The sequence below is a fragment of the Hirundo rustica genome, chromosome Z, assembly GCF_015227805.2.
Source record: "Hirundo rustica isolate bHirRus1 chromosome Z, bHirRus1.pri.v3, whole genome shotgun sequence".
Taxonomy (NCBI): domain Eukaryota; kingdom Metazoa; phylum Chordata; class Aves; order Passeriformes; family Hirundinidae; genus Hirundo; species Hirundo rustica.
The window spans coordinates 73,378,000-73,400,230 of NC_053488.1; the positions used below are offsets into that span (position 1 = coordinate 73,378,000).

Sequence of the window (22,231 nt, forward strand, 5' to 3'; positions counted from 1 at the left end):
CCGTCTTTGTTATGCAAAAGTGTTGGCCGCTTGTCTTGCTTTTGGCTTTCCATGCTTTGAGATGGGGGAATGAAACGTCCCAATATGAGGAAGTTGATGTGTGCTAATACTGGCAAAGGAAAGCTGAGTGGGAGGCCCAGTCTTTATAATCTGCAGTCTTGAAGCTGGACCTACCCAGTGGAGCCTGGTCCTGTCTGTAGTTCCGATCCACACAGATGCTTTTACACTTCTCAAATACTGAGCTGATGAGGAGACTAGATGCATCTCTTTTGGTTAGCAGAAATAGTAAATCATCTTAAAGGACATTCAAATAGGTCAGCTTGATTCTGAAATGGATGTATGAAGTTATGGGGTTTTTTTACAGTTTCATCATTTATGTGGGAATGCGGCCTTGAAACAGATTCAGTTTGAAGAAAGGTGGCTTTATTCCAGCGTACATGAAACTTGCAGAAGAGGCAATGAAGTTTTTTGTTCCCCGGTGAAACTGACTGTATATAAAGAAGATGCTTTTTTTGCTTGGCTTTCTCTCAAGTCCCCTAATGATTCTTGGGAAACCGTTTATTTAGATAGGAGGGTAGAGCTGTCTTAATAACAGCTTATGCACATATGGGAACGCCAGTCATTTCCCATTATGCCAGAGAGGCTGGCTGCTCTTTAGAGCTGGTTTAGCTTCCCAGGTTGCTTGCTTAACATTCACACAGAAGTATTTAAACTGGTTTGTCTGTGTTTTGAATAGATAAGGCTTTCTGCAAGTCTGAGAACCTGTTCAGGCTAAACTGAATGTTTGCTCAGATAGATACAGGGTGAGAAGAAAGTGCTCCTCCCTCTGCCAACTCATGATTTTAATTAAGGAGAATATAGCTTAGGCTTTTTACCTTGAATGCCTGTGATTTCTCTTCTGCTGTGTTTAAGCAGGAGCAAGCTGCTTACCTCTGAATATGTTTTGGTTTGTGTTTTAGTATTTTGCCAATACCCATTTTCATTATTAGGCTGTAGCTTGGGATGTAATTCCTGGGGTTTTTTCACCTCTCTGACCGTGTCATCAAGTGGCTTCCTAAATAATTTTTGTCTAGCATTTTAAACAGCTGGGTGAGTTTTGACTTCCTACCACTTTAGCAGGTGACCATGATGTTATTTTGAGACAGCCACAGTAGTGGCAACTTGAGCAAATCTGAAGGACTGGAGGCCAAGGACCTGCCTCTCTAAATTGATATTTGCACTTCAGCAGTGTTTGCAACCGACTGTAATTGTAGAACTATTTCTCTACCAAAAATCTCCCTCAAACCACCTCTGAGACTATCCTATGCACTGAGAGATTGTTATCCAAGATGCAGTTCAGTCGAGGCATTTTAGAGAAATGTGGCTGTGATGTAAACCTGTAATAATACTGAAGTTGTTTCAGTATATCTAGGAGAGATTGCTGACTTTGTTTTTTGTTTAAAAGTTAAGACTGGTTCACACATGAACACGTGGGTTTTTAGTGTTCCATTTGGGTTGTTTGTGTGTGTGTAGTGTCAGGAGTGCTCCCAACTTGGGTACATGGCTGAGGCATTTCATAAAATGTGGTGAGCTGTCAAATGCGCCTGTGCCAGTCACACGTAATGTGTCTGAAATCATTGTGATGGCTACAGGCTTTTGCTGTGTAACCTGAGAAGTTTTCTTTTCTAGAACAGAGCTAAGATACGATACTGAAAAGATTGCTTAGCATTGGTATGTAAGCAGGAGGATTCCTCAAAGAGGTTGCTGCTAGGGGGTTGTAAGTAGTAAGTTGATGTGGAGTTGTCATGAACTTTCTTTGATTGTGATAAATATCTCTTATTTTAGCATGTGCTGTCTCCACCGAGCTGCATCTTGCCTTCTTTCTTTCTTTCCTAACCCTCAAGGCCAAATAAAGTTTCTGTTAAAACTTCTGTGGTGAGAACATTCTAAGCACTGCAAGACTCCTATTTCAGCAACGTCCATTTTATAAGCACTTTGATCATTTATCTTGTATGAGTCCTTTGACCTTTCCCCCCTTTTTGGCTGAAAAATCTCCTCAATACAGTGTATTGCTGTGTTCTGTGTCGTTGCCTTTCCCCAAATGTAAGGATTTATATGGTAGTATGAAGTACAGAGAACCATGTGACCAACTACTGAAAAGGATCCCTTGAGAAGGCTGCTTGCAAATGCTTGATAGGCACCCTATTCAAAGAGAAATTACAGGGGGAATTTACTGAGGAGGCTTTTTTCCCCTGCTGTATTGTCCAGTTATATTCTTTTTAGGTTATGCTGTTCTCGATCCTTGTGCATTTGCGTTTTTAAGTACTCTTCTTGTTTCTCGTAGATGCCAAGATTGTAGGCAGCTTGCTATGCCTGTTTAAATTGTTCTTCCACTCCTTGGCCACTGACCATGAAATGGTAGAGTTTCATTTCTTCTGATAATATAATTGCATCAGCATGTCTTACCTCTAGGAAAAAAACGTATTTCAAGAGTGGTTGCTTGTGCTGATGATGACAGTGAATCAAAAAAGCTATTCTGTTTGAATACAATGTGTTGCTGTTCAGAGGCAAAAAATCTTGAGCTTGTCAGCAGTTATGGAATATGGCTTGAGGAACCTGGCAGATTACAGCCTCTGTAACTAATATGAAAGACCAGTAGGCTGAGCAACCTTTTTTTATATTTTATGATCTCTCACTAAAATAGTAAAGAATCTGTAGGTCCAGCTTTAAAAGGGATAGTTGTCTATGACTGTGATATTCTGAGTGCAACATTCACCTTTTTTGGGTAATAGGGATTTTTTTAATGTATTGCTTGAGAGGTCAGGCAGAAAGAGAAACCAAGATTATATTGAAGAGCAAGTGCTAGAATGCTGATAACGTAGGAGTACATTAATTAAACGTAATAGGGTATGGTTTGTATACGTTCCTTGCCATCCCCCAATCTTTTAAGTCGACCTGAGAAAGACAGACTGAACACAGAATTTGGAGGTGCAGGCATTATTTGTCATACGTGCATTTTGGCTCTGTTAGATTTTAATTTTTGAGGTCTTGTTCCAAGTTCTCCTCTTTTTTTCTGTTTTCTCCTTCCTGAACAGCTGTACTATACAGTGTACATTTACAGTAGTTCTCTGAAGGAAGAAAACATTTTGGTATGATTTAGTATGTGCTCAGTTTCAGCTCCCAATTCTGCCCCCTCATTTTTTGGTGAGGGAGGGGTTGCAAGATGTTGCTTTGATAAGAAACAGACCTTGCTGCTAGGAGCTGTGAACCTTAGAAAGTGTAAAGGAAACAACTTTTCTGTTGGCTTGTTAATCTCAAAGTGGGAGGTGTGGAGAGAAACCTGTTTCTCTCTTCTCTGAAATACTTAAACACAGATGTTTCAAGGAGATGAAGTCAGACTGTGAATTTGGCACAACTGTCTGTCTTTATTGTGACATTTTGGGGCTTGTAAACTTTTGAGGTAATATTCTGTCATTCTGTTCTTCTTGGACCATTAGAAATCCTTGCTGTGATGTGTTTGACTTCTATACAACAATTGCAGACGTTCGAGTTAAGCCTTGGGCCTCTCCTCTCTTCCCTGCCACACAATTGCACTTGTTGGTCTCTCCTTTCTTGGCTGACTCTTTAGTGTGGTCGTTTAGAAGAATCTTTGCCTAAATTCGGTTTGCTAAGTGTCCCAGCTTCAGAACCTAAGTCTAGGGTTGTTTATTCAATTTAATTTGCAAGTCCTAGTGATTAATTTAAAAAAACCCAAACAACAGCGAGGTTATTTGCCACATGACAACCAACACTAGCACAAGGTTATGCCAGGAATGCATGGTTGGAAGTGAGGGGAAGAGAGTAGTAGTGTCCCTGTGGCTTCTGTTGCCAACAGGTCCTGCCATACAGGAAAGGGGGAGGGATTAACTCTTTCCCCTAACCACTGGTAGTGGTTTCCTGCTCTACAGAGTATGCTTGTGTTGTTTTTCTGTCTGCCTTTGCCATATATGACTTAAATAATTCCCTCCTGTGAGTTCCTTTGTACTGCTTATTCAGGGCAGAGAACAAAGAGACAGCATGGAAAGGAGAAGGGTTTCAGTGAAGGAGAAAGCTCTCTAAGGTTAAGGGGGAGTCCAGCCAGTAGTCTGCTCCTGCCTGTGGCCGGCAGAAGCTTCTGAATGGATACAAAGCTGGAGTGTTTCAGTGGGCTAGCTGGGGCCACAAAGGGATGGGAGCTTTTCAAAGGAGGCACACAAGAAATGTTTTTGAAGTGGTGCAGGTAGTGGAGCAAGTATTGTGCAAGAACATGCATTGTAAATCTGATGGTAATGTGCTTTAGCCCTGGAATTCCTAGGGCCCTTTCATGCCACTTAGCTGCAAGCTTCTTTGCAAAAGTGTGTCATGCTGTAAGTGTAATGATTTGTATCCTTCGTGGAGCTTCCATTTTAATCTAAATTTCTCAAGGTAACTAAATTAGGATAGTCAAACAAGATATGCATATTTAACCCCACATGATTTATGTTTTGGGGACAACAGATCAAGGAAATGAGCATTTGTAATTTATTCACTGCAGTGTTGCAAAGTATTAAATGAATTACAGCCTTTCTACATCTCAGGGTTATGTAAGAGAAATATTTGAGTGAACTTATTTGCCATGGCAGCAAGGTATCCATAGTTTCACTTCAGCGTAGGAAAAAGTAGAAATAAGTGTTTGATTAACTGCAACAGAATTTATGTGTGGATTTTTTTTGTTTCTTGATTTTTTTTTTTTTTGGTCTAGTTTTTTTGTGTGTGTTTGTTTTTTGTTGTATTAATTCTACTGGCCCTTTTGTGGCTAGGAGAAGCCCAGCATGACTTCATCACTCTGGCAGAGTTAATGATTTTATTTTATGGACAGTGTCGGAAAATGACTGCCTGTTACATGGTGGCTACTGCTTTTTTTAAGCAATCATGGAATTTGGTCTGCCTCTGAAAAATCTTATTCTGCAAGAATTCCATGAAGTTCAGGTGATTGTTGAAATATAGATAAGGAAGAGGAGAAGACTTGAACTGCAAAATATCCTAATTTTAGTGTGTGCTATACATCTGTTACCAGTTTAGAATCTATTAACTCTGAAACTTAACCTGGTGAAAGTTTAGTGCCAGCTTTCTCTTAATCCTGTCTTATAGCTGCTAAATCTTTCTTACTCTTGTGATCCTGCGAAAGCCTATGTTTTCACACTGATTAGAAAGTTTGTGCAGATGATATTTCAGTAGAACTTGGTGTTCTTGGATCCATCTTCTGTGCTTTTGGGGAAGGGAACTCTTTCTTTCACCTGTCAATAGAGACAGTTTCTCATCTGAATTATAGCTGCAAAGGTTGGAACTATGAACCTTAAATAGTTGTTATTCCTCTGTATTTTGCAAGGGGAAAGCTATCTATTTTTTTACTATTTGTTGTTTTGATTTTGCTTATTTTTTTTCGTTCTGCTTACTTTTTGTTTGGTTGATTTTTTTTGTTTGTTTGTTTGTGGTTTTTTTTTTTTTTTTTTCCCTAGGGAATATTAGGAATATTGGAAAGTTTCTCTGGCTAGCCACTGGCCAAGAAATTGATTGACTTTACTTGGCCCTGTGCCCCCACATAAATGCTACATATTGCTGCCTGTTCTTTATTTTAGTATGGATCTGTTTGGGTGCATTTGCCTGATGTTGTTCAGGTTTCTGGTAGCCTAGCCATCTTCATTCAGAATAAAAAGAATTTCACTCTTTTGTTCATTGAGCACTGTTCTGCTATTTGTACTGAACACCTACTTTTACAGAAAAGTTTAATTATCCTTCTTTGGTGAAACTTCATGTGTCCCAGTTCTCTGGGCTGGATTACCACCTAGGCTTCGGTGAGCCAGAGTGCTGAAGGCAGAAGATATCCTACTTCAGTGTCTAATATGACACCATTATAAGTGTGTTATTTTGTTTCTTCTGGGCAGTAGAGATGAAAATTTTTGCACTCTGGTTAGCAGAGGAAGGTACTGATTCCTGGAAATCCTACCACTTTTTTTTTTTTTTTTTTTTTTTTTTTTCCCATGAGAAGATATTTCTGGTCTTAAAAGGCATTTTGAATCTTTCTGAAATTCTATGAATGTACATATCCTGTAAATGTGGGTGCATTGATTTAATGTTTGGTAATTTTGCACTTAATTAGTAGCCTGCATTTTGAAAAGAGAAAGCTTTGACTGATACATACTGCTTTTAAATGAAACATGATGAAATAGATGAAGACATGGAAAGAACTGTTGGTTTAAGGTGCTGTTTTTGACTTTTCTGTTATGTATTATTTATCTTTATTTTATATTCATTACAAATGCTGCTTAGAGTTCTTTTTCCTCAGTTAGATCATCTGGCTTTTGACTGAAAACGGGAATACATTAATTTTCACCACAGGAGTTGGTATGTTAGCTTGTCTTCTCATTAATGTTTCTGAAATGGTTGAACCAAAAACCATTCAGACTTGAAACTCTGTTCATTGTATCTTAATAATTTGTCATACTTGAATACATCAGTTAGCAGCAATTTAGTGGCAATGCCAAGACAGTGCAGTAATAATTAGTTTGTGCTGTTGTGGCTCTTTCATCTCTTTAGTAAGTCATTTAGTAAGTAAGCTTTAGTCAAGGTGTGTCTTTTGCTTTCTGCACTGTTTCTGCAAAGGAGATACTTAATATTTGAAGACATATCACTTTGAATAAAATATTTTAATTGAGATATTACATGGCTTTGATCGATTCAGATATTTGGGGTTAAACACAATATACATAAAGTGAGAGGCAAATTAATAAAAAATTAATATTCAAGTCCTTCCCCAGAAGAATCCCCACCCTGACCAGTAATGTGAAATCTTTATCATTTCATTGTTGGGCTTGTTGAATAGCTAATATTGCCGCTGGATTGTAAAGTAACTTTTGAGATTGTAGTAATGGAAGTCTGGCAACCTAAAAATCAGTTGAAACATCCACAAATTCAAATCTTGGAATAAAGCTGCTGCTTGTTAGGGAATCTGCTTCCCCATTGTTTGTTTCATGCAGTCTGCGATGGTCTTGAAGCCTGAAAAAACAGTTTATGCCATGGCTGTGCAGGCAGAAGACAGCAGTGCTACCAACTGTGAGGAGAAAAATGGGCAAAGAAACTTTAAGGTTATCCAAAAGGACAAAATCTGCTTTTAGGGTGGGAATCCATTTCTAATTTGAAAGGAATTTTACATCTGAGGAAGAACTGTGTTTATCACTTAATTACCTCGCTGTTGTGAAATGAATTGATATTCTGGTTTCCTCCAGGCATTGAAGCTGAGTAAATGTTGTTTTAGTGAGATTCTTGCAGATCTTGTAGGTAGTAATACAGGATTAACGTGCGAGGACAGAAGTATCCAACCCACCTTATTCTTCTCTGCCAATATGCTGTTTGCATCCAACTCAGTCAGGCTGGTTCCTTGTCTCCTTTCACAGCCACTTCTCCATGTCTTATATCTGTATTTGTTTCTTCTGTAGTGGCGTGGCATTGTTCTCGGCTCTGCAGAGCAACCAGCTGTAAGCTTGCATAGTCAGTTCCAAAAATACAGGAAAATAGTGGATAAATAATTCTAAAGTGGTGGTGTCATGGTTTAACCCTTACTGGGAATTAAGGGTCACACAACTGCTCGTTCATTCCATCCTGATTCCCCTGCCAGTGGGAAGAAGAATGGAAAAGAAAAAAGTAAACCATGCAGGTAGACATAAGAAAAATTTAATCATTGAAACAAAATAACACAACAGTAATAATAACAAGCTAGAGATAACATAAATATAGACTACGCACTGCACAACCTGATCTAGCTGAAGATGTAGCCTAACCTTATGAGGTTGGGTGGGGTATCTACCACTTTTATGTTCCAGTGTTTCACCACCCTCATCACAGAATAATTCTTTCTTACCTAGTCTGAATCTATGACTTTTCAATTTAAAACAGTTACTGCTTTTCTCGTTGCTGTAGGGCATATTAAAAAAAAAAAAAAAAAGAAAAAAAAAAAAAAAAAGAAAAGTGTTCTCATCCTCCCTTTCAGTAACTAAAGACCGCAGTGGGGTCTCCCTGAAGCCTTCTCTTCTCCAGGCTGAAATACCCCAATTCTCCCAGCCTTTCCTCATTGGAAGAAGGCCCCTACGCAGGACCTGCTCCAACAGGTCCGTGTCTTCCTTGAACAAAGGACCCTAGAGCTGGACATAGTACTAAGAGTGGTGGGTTCTCATGAGGAAGGAGTAGAGGGGGAAAAATCACCTCCCTTAACCTGCTGGCCATGCATGTTTCTGACTGCTCTGCAGCCTCTCACCCACCAGCACCTCCAACTCCTTCTTGGGAGGGCTGCTCTTGATCTGTTCCTCCCCCAGCCTGTGCTGATAGGATGGGTTGGTCCAGCTCAGATGCAGCACTTGGCCTTGAACTTCATGAGATTCATGTGTGCCCACAAACACGATGTACAGGCTCCATATAGCTGTTCAAGAAGTGAGGAAAATCCCCAATAATCATAACGGTGAACAGAAATTAATTTTCAGTGTTGTGGAAGTAACCATGAGGGGACTGCATTGCAATCACTCAAGAAGTAGGAGCAGAAGAGCAGTTCCTGTGGGAAGGAGAGAAGTCTTCCAGAGGGAGATACATCACAATGCAAAGGAAGAGCACTGTTTTACCAGCTGATACTGAATAGCTGTTTAGAGGCAGACACAAATTTGCTTCTTTGCCTCCATAGCTGGAACTCTGTCTTGATACATTCTTATAATTTGCCACATTCTTATAATTTTCTCCCTTGTGGAAAATGAACTTCCTTTCCTAGAGTGGTTTAGCATATTGTAGAACCAGTAATGTTACAGGAGTTTAATTTTGGTATGAATTTGAAAAGCTATTTTGTGTAAGGTTTTTTGAAGAAAATTTGTTACTTTCGTATTTCTGAAGGATATGAAAAGCATATAGTTCTTTATTTTTTAAGATTTGAATAAATGTTTTGCAGCATAAATTTGACACAACTGAAATAAAGCAAAGACATTTATTATAGAATTTAAATGTGTATGAAGATGAAAGTCACATTAGTTGAAGTCTTTCTTTCTGTTCTTTGATGTCTAACTATTAAAACCACTATTTTCCTCAACATCAATTTTGCACATATGCCTGTGGGAGGAAGAAAGAGTTCAGATAGGTTACCTGAAACTTAATGACAGCTTTGACCTTTTTTTTTTTTTTTTTTTTTTTTTTTTTTTTTTTTTTTTTTTTTTTTTTTGTGTGTGTGTGTGTGTAAAGTGTTGGGGAAGTATGATGATAAACTTCTATATAAAACAACAGAGAATGTGCGTCTTGCTTTTCTGTGCTTTGGAAATAGGCTTAGTCATCTTTGACCATCACTGTAGTGATATCATCTACATATGCTTTTATTTGGTCAAGAAAGTGTTTAGTATATCAAATTGCAAAATAAATCTAAAACACCCTGGTTAGTTTGCACTCTGAAGACCTTAATTATGTTGCTGTTGCTTATTGAAAAGAACATCTAATGTTGTCTACTTCTGAAAAAGCATAACAGTAGCAGTTCTTAAGTGATTTTTGATTTGGCTCTTGTGCAGCAAAGTGATTTCAATTTTCATTATTTAAACATATAATATACAAAATTAGAGAAAAGTTTTCATTGTTTGTGCTTGATAATTTTATCTTTTTAGTATCTTGAAGTTCTTCAAGCATAAGCATCCATAATGTCACTGCAGTTCTTTTTGTTGTAGCTGTAAAGTATTATTTATTGTTTAATATGTTGCTGACTTGGGGATTCAGAGTAGTCTCTGTATTCCTTCAACAGTGTTACCACAAATCGGAGACTACTGGTAAATTCAATTTTCTGGCAAAATAGCAATTCAGTGTTATATTCTGTTACGTTGTGTTTTCATGTGTACGGTGTTTTCCTCACCCACTCATTCCAATTTTCACCTAGTATCCTGACAATCTGTGATGGCTTTTTGATTTTCTGGAGAAAATCAAAAATCTGCTTCTGGAGAAGCAGCTGGGAATTTTTAAGTAGCTCAGACTGGGCTGTAAGAAAATCTGAATCGGAAGTGCAGAAGTCACTTCTGTCTGTTTTATATGCCACTCTGTAATTTTTTCATGTGCTTTTGGAACATGGACATAAGTCATTACTATTGACTGGTTACTGTTGAACTTTATCAGGAAACATGCTCTAGTGCTCAATTTTTAAGTCTTCATGTATATAATTTTTGTTTTCCTAGCCGAGTGTTAGGGTTTTTCTCCAGAATAAAAATAAAAATGTACTCCAAATTAATGTTAAATGGCCTTGCTAGAGTGCTTACATGACCTATTGTACCTTACATGACCTAGAGTGCCTAAAGCTATTCAAAGGTATAATGAGGATCTGGCTGTAGTGCACTTGACTTTTTGGGAGCCTTCTCAGGGAAAGACCTTCAAAACTTCCTACTGAAACATGAATTTTATTGTAATACACACATATTAAGGGTATTTACTGGGAAATGACTAACCACTGTTATTCCTTCACGTGCCACTGAAGTATGAATGGTTGTATTTTATGTTCAGAAAAAAATGATTGATGTATCTAACATTTATGTACTCTGAAGCTTTAAGTGCTCTTGTAGACTGTCTTATTCCTTGTGATTATGAGCAGTGCTTTCTACAGATAAGCCCAAGCTTCCCCTAGGAGGAGGATAGTAGCAGAGAGCAGATTCCCTCCAAATAATACCGTCAAAATTATTTTTGCAAACTCATCTGCATCATTTAAAAATAATGTTACTTTAAAGCAAATTATCAAATAACTTAAACCAGTTAAAGAGATTGTCCTGAAGTGGACTGATTCTTCTCACCAAGAGAGCAAGGAAGAAAAGAGCTTTTCTGTGGACTGTTACACCTGTCACTGTGTTAATACAGCAGCATGAAATATTCAGAATTCTAATAGTGTATAGACCAATTAGGGTTTGACACCATTGTGTTCTTCCATCTGATAGTAGGGAATAATCAAGTTTGGAATATGTATGTCAATCTACATTCTATTTTCTCATTGTGGGGAGCAATGGGCATTCTGTGGGATCAATGTTCCTTCTAATAACTGACTTTCTTACTTCGTTGATTGAGAGAGTGTACTTGAATATATATACATGAATATATGGAAGTACTTCGATGCACTGATGACTTTCAGTAAGTAGAAAATGCAGTAGAAATTTTGCCTTTTGGAGAATGTAATACTGTTTTTCATACCAGTTTATTGAGAAAACAAGGATACTAAGTCTGTTTGTTTCTTTGACGGCTATTAAATATAAAGCTTTTTAAACCTAACATGTACACTAAATGTGTGGCATTTATTCTGTTTGCTGTTTGGAAACATTGTTTTTTCAAACTTTTGAAAATTCCTTGACATTGAAGGAAACAAAGGTAACTTTTTCCTTTCTCCCACAGATCCAAACATTTAATGTTGAGGCACCATGCCAGACTGTGGAAGATTTAACGAGTGGGGTTGTGATGGCCCAGGTTCTTCAAAAAATGTAAGTAATTGTTTACTTAATAAAATAAATACAGAATTTTTTTATCTATACCTTTTTTTATATTTACATGTGTTTTAATATGGCTGGTATTCCCTAAGGATGTGGCTTAGATGGTACTTTAAACTGGAACATAACTGATGATTTTTTCTCAGTAGTTTAGAGATAACTTTCTTAAATGTAAAAAAAAAAAAAAAGGTTTTGTTTTAAAGAAGAGTTTATTCAAGTGTGAACTTACTGGAAAGTAAGCTGAATTAAAATTAAACTTACAGCTTCACACTTAAAATTTAAATCAGTGCAAGGTAAGGTAATTGGCCCTGATCATTGTTTGAAATTATAGTCAGTAGTGTTAGAATTATTTTAATGTAATAAAACTTCCATGAGAAACTGAATGGAACTGTCAGTTTAGTTGTTTGCAGTTGGAAGTACTTTTCAATCTGTTTCTACTACCCCTTGTCCGTTCACCAGACACCGTTGAGATTACATGAGGGTATAAAGAAGAAGGAGCCATCAGGTTATTTATACACAGGATTGGTAAAATCCTACTGAGCCTTCCCTTCTTGAGGTTAAATAAACACAGCTTACTCACTCTCACCTCATCTGACAGAAACGGAAGTCTGCTAATTGTCTTAATTGCCCTTTGCTGAACTTCTGTACATGTCCAGTTGTCTCTCCTATTGGGAAACCCCAGATGCCACTCAGATATGTTTTAACAGATCTGAGCAGTACCTCCCTTGGCCTGCTGGCAGCAGTCTTCTCAACACAGCCTGGATTGTGGTTGACCTTCTTTTGATGCAAGGACACATTGCTGGAGTGTGTTCCACTTGGTTTCTGCCTAGTTTCTTGTGTGCAAAGCTGTTTTCCAGCCAGTTGGCCCCCAATATACATACCGGTGAGTAGGGTTTGTTTGCACTTACCTTTTCTGGAATGTATAAGGTTTCTCCCAGCTTGTTTTTCCATCTTGTCGGATTTCTCCTAAATGGCAATGCAACTCTCAGATGTGTCAAACACTCCTTCCATTTTTATATTACATGAACAAGTGCGCTCTCTCCCATCATCTAGGTCCCTTTTAAAGACGTTTAATAGTATTGACCCCTTGGATATGCTGCTAGTGAACTGGCCTCCAGCTGGATTTCATGCTTCTGAAATCTTTAAGCCTAGCATTTTCAGCCATTTTTCAACTCACCTTGCTATCCAGTTACTCCCATCATGCTTCATCAATCAGTTCTTCTATGAAGATATTATCCCAATCAGGCAGTGTATAGCAGGGATCTGTAACAGTGTCACTCATGTTGATCTGCTTAGTCATTCTGACGAGTAATCTCTCAGCTGGCTCATATCCATCCTAAGACAGAGCTCATTCATTCCCTCTGGTCTGTCCCAGGAAGGGTGGCTCTCTGTCACTGCCTTCTCAGCTTGTTCTTCCTAAAGAGCCTGTATACGTTCACGGCAGCAGCCTCGGCACGTGAGCCATCCTACCACAACTTCATGATCCCAGTGAGACTGTGACCTTCTAACTACATATTGAATTCTATTTCTTCCTATTTGTTCTCCATGCTGAATGTATTAGTGCACAAGCACTACACATACACATCTAGTCTTTCTGATTCCCAAGAATGAAGGTTTCCCCAGAGTGTTCTTCTTTAGGCCTTTTTATATTTATGTGCATATGCTTGGGGTGATCCCACTTTACCCAGACCTATTTTTGTTGACTATCATTCCTCAACCCTAGTTCTTCAACAGAATCCACTACTTTTTCACCTAATATTTGTTTTTCTCTTCTTACCACCTCGGCCAGCCTGTTTGTGAAGATGTGTCTGCCCATCTGGAAGAGATGGGATCCACCATATTCTGGCAGATCCCATCTCTTCCAAGCAGCCTTATTGTCAAAAGGGTTTAATGGTTATCAAAACCAAAACTTTGTTGCCAATACTATATCACAGCTGATTGTTAACCTGCAGGATGTGTCGGCTGCTCAAATGTCCTCACTAACTGGTGAGACCACTGCTTGAGCCTTGACCATAGTTTCCAAAGCCTCAATCATCACGCTTGGCACTTTGCAGGTTTCCCTAGCTGTACAGCTCATGCCCAGGTGGAAGAGCAGAAGGAGTAATAGTGTGAGGGGCTGACAAGCTTCAGCAGTCTTTCAACAATGCCAGGAATTCAAACCCCAGGCAACCAATAGTCTTTCTTGGATGATGTCAGTCAGAAGGTGAGGATACTCCATCCTGTGGTAGTATTTAGCGCCGCTTGTGCTGCTCTGTGGCTCAGGTTTACTGAACACAGATGATTTGTTTGACAGAGCTCCTAGAGCTGTAACTGCTATGAGGGCACTGAGTCTGTTCTGCAGTTGCAGATTCTCAGGAGCAGGAGCTTTCCTTCTAGTGAAGGAAGGAGCTGCCAGTTTACAGGAAGAATCAAAAAGGGGAAAAGGGAAATCTCAGTGTAGTCAAATATTTCACAGCAAGTCTGTCTTGGTTTGAAAGACAGGCATCTGCTAAGGAAGGCAGGTGCCTCCCTTGGAATGGAAAATGTAAACCCCCTCCTTCCACATTACTATAATTTTGAAATTAAGGGCTCTCAGGCAAAGATATGGGAATAGGAATAACAGTTCTTTACTAGTATGTATAAATAAGAAAAAGTAAAAGAAAAAGAACTACAACTTAATAGGAAAATTAAAATAGAATGAAGCAGTACAAAAACACTGACAGAGTCACAATACAACCTGACACCATGTTGGTCAGGGTGTTGGTAGCAGTCCAATTAAAAGGTTGCTGCAGTCCTCCTGGAGTAACAGGAGAACAGTGGTTCTGTTAAAGCAGTAATCCTGTAGAAGGGTGTAGTTTTCCTCTGAAGGTCCAGTGGTGGTGTAGAAGGGTCTGATCTTCCGCTGGGAATCCAGTGGAAAAAGACTGGTGTTCCAAATCTCAGATTATGTCCAGGTAGGAGTGCTTGACTTTTCCTCCTGGGTGGAGCATTTCTAAATGGGATGATGTAATTGTGTCAGTCACTGCAGTGAGACTCAATAGCCCATTAACAGAAGATATCCCCCTGAGGGAGAATGGGTGTGGAAGAGACAAAGAACACTGCCCCACCTGGTTTTAATAGCTGGCAATTAAAATGTATACTTTTGGTTACATCTTGCATTGCAACCCAAGACAAAGACTTTTTAGCCTTTAGTTCTGAGATACTGTTTTCAGCTGGTGAACTGATACTTTTAAAAGAAATACACCATACAAATAGCGCATTTCTGTAGCATGATTTTAAAATACATAAAGATCACCTAAACATTTTATAATTCTTTTTTGCATCCTATGCAATAATTTGAACATGCTAAAATTAGCATTCAACTCTCTTACTTTATACTAGTTGTGCTTCAGATTTAACATTTTGAATACTTATGTGATGAACAGACATATTCTCATGCTGAAATTCAGCAGCAATATTGCTAAGTCTTGTCTGCATTTCTATTGAGATAAATTTTGAAGAGCATCAGCAATCTGGTCTTGGACTGTACGACAAGAATGAGAACATGAACAATCTTTGAGAGAAAATAATTGCTTTTTTATTTTTCTTTATGGAACAGAATAAACAAAAGATAAGTAGTGTAAGATAAGAAGCGTAATGGAAGATTAGTCTAATTGATTTTTGAAGTAGAAACCAAGGATTGTAGAATAGCCAGACATTTTTTCTTTCCCTGGACATGAGATTGGAATATAGGTCAAATACAGGGATCAGCATTTGTATAGTTTATAGATTTGTATCTAGAAAACTGATCAGGAGAGTGTTGACAAAACCATTTTAAATATTCTTTCTTGAAAAGAAAACCAAATTCAACACTAGCAGTGAAATCCTCCTTTTGGTCCTCTGAACAGATACAGCAGGAAGAATACTTCCCTGGGAGTCAGAGCATGTTCAACAATGTGAAGCAAGTCTAGAGCAGGCTTTTTTGCTTTTTTCTTTTTATATTAGCAGCACTGGTTCCCACTCTATCCCAAGAAAGATAATCACATAGAAGACAAATTTTGCAGGAAGACAACTGTGTGCTTAAGGTTATTTGGAAAAGTCATGCAGTGATGTTAAATAGCAAAGAGCAAGCCTGAAAGCACCCAGGTCACTGTGGCATATCATTTGTAGTGAAAACTTTAATAGTTGTCTTTGACATGAAAACCTCACAAAAGGTTAATCTTCAAAGGAAAAATGTGTTGTTTTGACTACAGACACAAATGCCATTACTCTTACTCTATTGAAAAGGATAAACTACTTTTCTTGTAATTCAAGTTCCTTGAAAATTAGGTGTTTCTTAGTATAGGTGCTTCCTGTTAGAGGTTCTTTTTAAGTGTTTGTACTTTGAATCTAGTAATGGGAGGTTATTAACCTAGGTAAAGGTGGGGAGGGGAGAGTTCTGGCAGCTTTGTGTGCATCAGGATTTTTCTATAGTAAATTAATTAATGTTTAAAAATAGCTTAAAGTACAGATTAATATATCCAGTAAAGAAGAGCATTGATGAAAATGTACAGGTATTGGGGTGGTCCAGTGATCTGGGCATATCCAGACAGGGGAGTGAGTATAGCATTTCTTGAAAAAAAACTTAGAGGTTTAATACTGAATTCTATTATTTCTGGGTTTTTTTCCTTACATCCACCTTCCTAAGAATCCACTGGTACTTCTGAGGATGGGAGATCATCTCGTAGGTCATGACGAGGAGCAGTTTTTGAGAGATCCCTAGCTCAGGGAATTAGTTGTTTTAGACATACATAAAATTTGCTCGAAACAGAACTGTAGGATTTATTGTCAGAAAAAGGAAGAAAAGCGGGAAGAGAAGGGGAAGAACTTTGCTTGCTCATCAGCTGATAAAAAACAGCTGTGCTTTGTGCCAAGTTGAAGGGGCTGTTTCTTCTGTGGTTCCTAATTTTTTGTACATCATCCTCAATATTTTTTGCACTAACAGTAGCAGGCCATTTGTAGATAAGTGCCAGACATCACAACAAATGCAGCAGAATTTTCTTTAACAAAACTGCTGGTAGAAGCTGTGAGAAGAAAAGGTTGCAAAGGAAATTACTGACACCTTCAGAAGCTTTTTCTCTGTTTATGTAGCGTGTAATAGCAAATAGCGGAAATATGTTCTATATAACCAAAGTGAGCCTTTTGGTTGCAGTCTCAGCTGTTAAAAAACGGGTGTTGGTAAATTCCCAAAGGACATTTTCTTCCTTTATGGCATTAAAACTTTATCTTTGAATTTCAGCTTAAATACCATTGAATGTAATTCTCTAGTGCTAACGGTATTACCTTTGAGGAAGAATTCAGCCTACGCTTAGGCTTATCTTTTGTTTGTTATTTTCTAAGATTCTTTGGTTGTATTCAGATGTGGTGATCCCTCTGAACTAGCATTGATACAAAATACAGTAAGGTAAAATGCCACTACACTTTCAGTGTTGATTATTTTAAAGAATGTTGTACTCCAGGAGTAAAGAATAAAAGCAAAAGAAAAGGTTTAATTTTTTTGTGAGTAGACTGTTGGCCTTAAACTGTGTAGCTTGTGCTGGTACAAGTGCCTTGGCTTGCTTCTGAGTCTTTTTGTTTTGTGTAGGTTGCACTGATGTTACTTACGTTTTCATTGTCCACTGATATCCCTAGAATAGCACACTTTCCTGTTTTATACTACATTTTAAAATTTTCCTTTCATCCCACTCTTGAGACTGATTAATACCAGGTGTCCATCTTGTTTTGATTCTTCCTCTGTCATACAGGACTTGGTAAATGTAAGTAATAGTGTATATTTTCTTTTGTCATCTGTGCATTGTGCCCCTCTCAATGAATTATTCATTTGTTATGTGTTGCAACATGCTGTGTATGTTTTGACACAGGCAAAACACAAAAGCCATGTTTTTGTGTATCACTGGGGGAGGCAAATTTTTGTAAACATGTTTTTTGAAGCAGCTTTCTGTACCACTGTTAAAATGAGTAATAATCATGAGTTATACTACATGCTCTGTGGGTTGGTTTTCTTCAGAAGAGTATTTCTGTCTTTTGGCATCTGTGATGCAGAGAGATGATTGCTTAAATAGAGGAAAATTTGCATATAAAATAAGATGGAGTTGGTATAAATGAGCACTGCTGAAAACATCACATGAAGTGATAGAACATTATCGACAGCATTAAGTGTCTTGTGCTCTGAAGAAAACTCCCAGTTATCTGCAATACTACTGAGATAGTAGGCAGGAGTCAAATACCTTTCTAAACCTGAAAGTTATCCAGTGCTAGAGATTGTATAAGTTTGGATCTAAGCTCAGAAACTTACTGAATTCAAAATACTTAGTTCATGCATGAGTCATGTCATGGTAATGAAGATGTTCCAGTTGATTTTCTGATAGTTTAGCTGCTCAGTTCTCAGCCACACATTTTCATATTTGCTTAGGTGATGCTTTTTCAAACGCTATACGAAGAATGCTGTTGCTTCCAAACAAAATGGCCTAAGGTGGTTAAAGGATTTTGAGTTTGATTAAATCCAGATCCCCAAAAACATAGTGAAGGGAGACTTGTTTGCAGCAAGGACTGTGAATGATCTGGTATCTGGAAGCCCCCTTTTAAAGTTTGTTTAGAAATTCTTGTGGAAAAGTTTTTATTTCGGGTTTGATTTCCAATAGTTTGTTATATAGAGAGAGAGCATTGCTGTTGGTATTAGTAATGAACTTTGATTAGAAATTTGAAGAGAAAGAAAATTATAATGGTAGGTGATTTAGGTTAAGGAAAGGATGATCATTCTAGATTTGATTTGTGTTGATATCCAATCCGTTGCTTTCCAGATTATTGTATTCCTGGCAGAGTGTTTTTGCAGTGTGCTATTAATTATTGTGTAACTTGTATGAAGGTTTTCTAAAAAGAATTGTGGGTGCTATTTTGACCCCTGTTACATGGTACTGATTTCAACCGGATTGCTTATCAGTTGCTGGACCCTTGGATGCTTCCATGAAGTTTGTATACATATAAATAAAAAACAAATGGGATCTGTGGGAGAAGACTGAATTTAGATTTATTTCTCAGGGACCTTCCTCAAGTATATCTGGTGACATATATAAGGGTTTAGGTAGCCTATGACTTTGATCAGACTGTAAAAGACTGGTTCATGTGTTACTTTTACTACAGTAGTAGCTGAGAGAAGCTGCTTAGTTTATTCTGAATTTCAGGCTTCCAAGTGAACTGAGTTAGACCTAACTCTGAGATCTTGTTACTATTCCTGAGCTGGTGTCCTTGCTTGTGCTGTTATTGTTGAAAACTGGATGTGCAATATCAGCTACCTACCCAGTCAGTCCAAATATAATTTTGTTTGTGGGATGTTGTTTATACTTACCCACCTTGTTTCTTAGAACCATTATTTACTATGAAAATAGCATGTCAGGGATTGATATATTCATGGCATTGCAGCCATGAAATAGCTAAAGATGTTAGTGGCCAGGTGCAGTCCTTAAAATTATGAGGTACAATCCTTAAGGAAGTCCTGTTTTGTTTGTTTGTTTGTTTTCTGTTTGCCCCCCCCCCCCCTCCCCCGGGAATCACAGGTCATACCTGCTTTCTCTCTCAGCTACATAAATACTTCATAATTGCGGGTCTGTTGTTAAGCAAACTTACTTGTGTGTTGGCAATTCTCAGAAGACCCATTTGACAGTCATTAGGGTGTTTTTGGAGCCCCATACCTAAAATGGGATTTGAACTGTCATTCTTTTCATTAATGTCCAGATGAGATTGTTGTGATTGAGTGGAAATTAGGCAAATGAAGACTTTTTAATCAAGGCTTTTTGGCAAGGAGAGCTATTTGTTTCATAGCTTCATAGTTTCATTTGTGAAAGCTGAACTTTCTTCATATGTCAGAGGTCTTATATATCCTTGAATCAATGTCATTCTTAGGTTTACTTGTCTTCTTGTGGCAGAGAGGCCATTTGAAAGCTATTTGAAAACATATATTTCAAAAACAGATGATAGTCTGGGTAAGACTACTTTTTCTGTTTTGTAAACTAATGTTCTGTCATCTGTGCTAGAACTGTACTGTTTTTGAATAGAAGTAATTTGGAGTCATCAACTTAACTAGTAATTAAGGCTGTTCTTCCAGTTATATGTTTGCAGATGCCATGTCAAGGGAAGCGAAATATGCTGTAATCTTCACCAGAGTCTGTAACAAAGTGTGTAAAAATAGAAATGAAAATGTGTCAGTAGAGAAACATTGCTGTTTGTGATATTCCTCCCTTGGTGTGCATTGTAGTTGTGATATAGCTTGCAGACCTTGATGCCTTGTGAAGGCACTGTGGAGATGATGGAATGCAGCATGTACTGGCATCAGATGCAAAGTGTGGCTGCAAAGTTTATGCACTAATAAAAGTACTGATGTAATTGCTGCTTTACAGTATATATGATATGGGTATTATTTGAATCTCCAGGCATATTTGGTTTTCTTGAAGTTTTGCCAGAAAATCTCATGGCATCTTGCCCTTAAAAAAAAGAGTTCAGTCCAGAACCCTTCTATGTGTAGAAAATGCAGCAGTAAAATCTAATAGTAATCAGTGGCAAATGCAGCAGTATAAGTCCAGAAAATAGAGAACTTCACTTGAAACTGTAACACAAACTCTTAAGAGCATTTTGCTAACAATAGAAAGGTGGTTTTTTCCACTTTGACTGTATTGACTTTATATGTTAAATGAAATATGTTTTCCATATGTTTTCCTACTCCTTCAAAACCAGTTATATCTAGTACATTCTTTCTCCTTAATTCTAATTATAGCATTTTCAAAGATTTATATGATAAAGGGAAGATTTTACTAAACTGAGTGTTAGAAAATGTTGACCTTTTAGGCAATCATTGGGCTTGGCAGCAAGAGAGAGAGTCTCAGGAGGTGTCTTGAAGAAGCAGCTTGTGGAAGATGCTTGGAGGAAAAATAATAGGGAGAAGTTGTCCATAGAAATAGAAGTATCCTCTGCAAGCAGTGGGAGTTCTCTGTTCTTTCTCTTGATTGCCTTGTCAAAAATACAGAGGATAGAAAAATTTCTGTGGAAGGGTGTTCACAAAAAGATTTGTGTAGGGTTACTGTGAAGAGAGAATTTCAAAAACAGATAGTGTTTGGTAGATGAAATAGTGAAGTGTGTTCTTAGTCATAAAAACTTCAGTGATTCTTCCCAACTCTTCTCACTATATTGAGAACAGCCAATGTATTGTTCAGTTTCAGGCTTTTATTTAAGAAATTGAATACTTGTAAGCAGTGTACAATGGTAGGGATCCTTAATATGTGGGAAAATAATATTTTTTAACACTTTTAAGAAATGCAAGTAAATATTGCTGCAGCACCAGAGAAGAAATTAAGATGTAGGACATATGGAAGGAAAACTGGCAAAATGCATTTAAAATACAAAGCTTCCTCTGAAACGTAAGCTACTCATGACACACAAATGAAGCTGTGCTATCAACAGAGTGCAAGATTTTAGAAAAGTGAGTAGTAACAGGATTTTGAACTGCTATATTCAGGCAGTGTGTCGGATACAAGAGGTAGTATTTTAAATTAACTCAAACCTGAGATAGGGGCTTAATGACTAATGTGTACTCACAGTTTCTGTAATGTGTTTTTAATGAATACACTTTTTATCTTTCAGAGATCCAGCTTACTTTGATGAAAATTGGTTGAACAGAATCAAAACGGAAGTAGGAGATAATTGGAGGCTAAAGGTATTTGACATACTTTGCTTGTCTGTGAATCTGTATTTCAGATACAATTTCTTAATACAATATTGTGTCTAAATATTCTCACATTTCTGGTTTAGGGTCTTGCTTTATAGACAGCATTTTGAGTTTTAGACCATTTTAATTACACCTACTTATTTTCATGTTGTGTTGTCCTGCACAGTTTAAACAAAGACATTTTGAATTTGTAAACAGGTTGTAATGATTTTAAAGGAAAATATTAAAATAAATGTTGTACATCATTTACCTCTCATTTTTCAAATGCTAAATGAGAGAATTTTTTAATGCTGTGTGAAAGCAGCTTTAAAAAAACCCCCAACTTTTAAGAAGCAACTGCATAAAAATAGGAACATAATAAGCAATATATTTGAAGAAAAATGGCTAAGTGTTGCTTCCTTTTACTTTGTCAGGGCTGCAGAACTACTCAGTTTTAAGGGAGGAAATCGTTCTGTATTTATACTCAGCGTGGTTTTTAACCACAGTCTGTTTTCTGGGTCACTTGTATCACTTGGCATTCTAGCACTTCTCTGCAAACCTGAAGGAAATAGCATTTACAAGAACTATGAATGAAGAATGTGAAAAACGCCAATCCCTTGTTCTAAAATTTTAAAAGTTTAATAGTAATAAAATGGTTATAAAAATAGAATTAAAGTAATAAAAAATTGAACAATTAGGGTTAGGACAATACGAGACAATAAAAACAAAGTTACAGACATCTGGGTGCCTTCCCAGGAAAAAAGCTCCGAAGAAGGACCCCCGTTAACAAAGGATTATCTCTTAAAAGCAATAGCCTGTTAAATATTCATACATTTCATATATGATGCATAAATTCCATTCAAACAAAGAATTCTCTCTGGTCAGTGTCACTTTTTTCCTATGGCATCTTCAGGGCTGAGCGAGGCAGGAGAACTTGGTCTCTTCTGATAAGGAAGTAATAAATTCTTTTTCTCTGAAATATTTACATTTTCCGGTGGCTGCTATATCTTTGCGAGTATTCTCTCCCTCTCTTAAA

The 22,231-nt window shown here is 37.6% G+C and overlaps 1 protein-coding gene across 4 annotated transcripts in view; it reads left to right on the top strand.

Moving 5' to 3' along the window:
• The window catches only part of HOOK3 (hook microtubule tethering protein 3), an 86,153-nt gene that overhangs the window by 1,392 nt on the left and 62,530 nt on the right, over positions 1–22,231 (top strand). For all 4 annotated transcript variants that reach the window (XM_040090267.2, XM_040090270.2, XM_040090268.1 and 1 more), the window contains exons 2-3: positions 11,413–11,498; positions 21,132–21,204. In XM_040090267.2, coding sequence (XP_039946201.1) covers positions 11,413–11,498; positions 21,132–21,204 — 159 coding nt within the window. The remainder of the gene's footprint in view (positions 1–11,412; positions 11,499–21,131; positions 21,205–22,231) is intronic.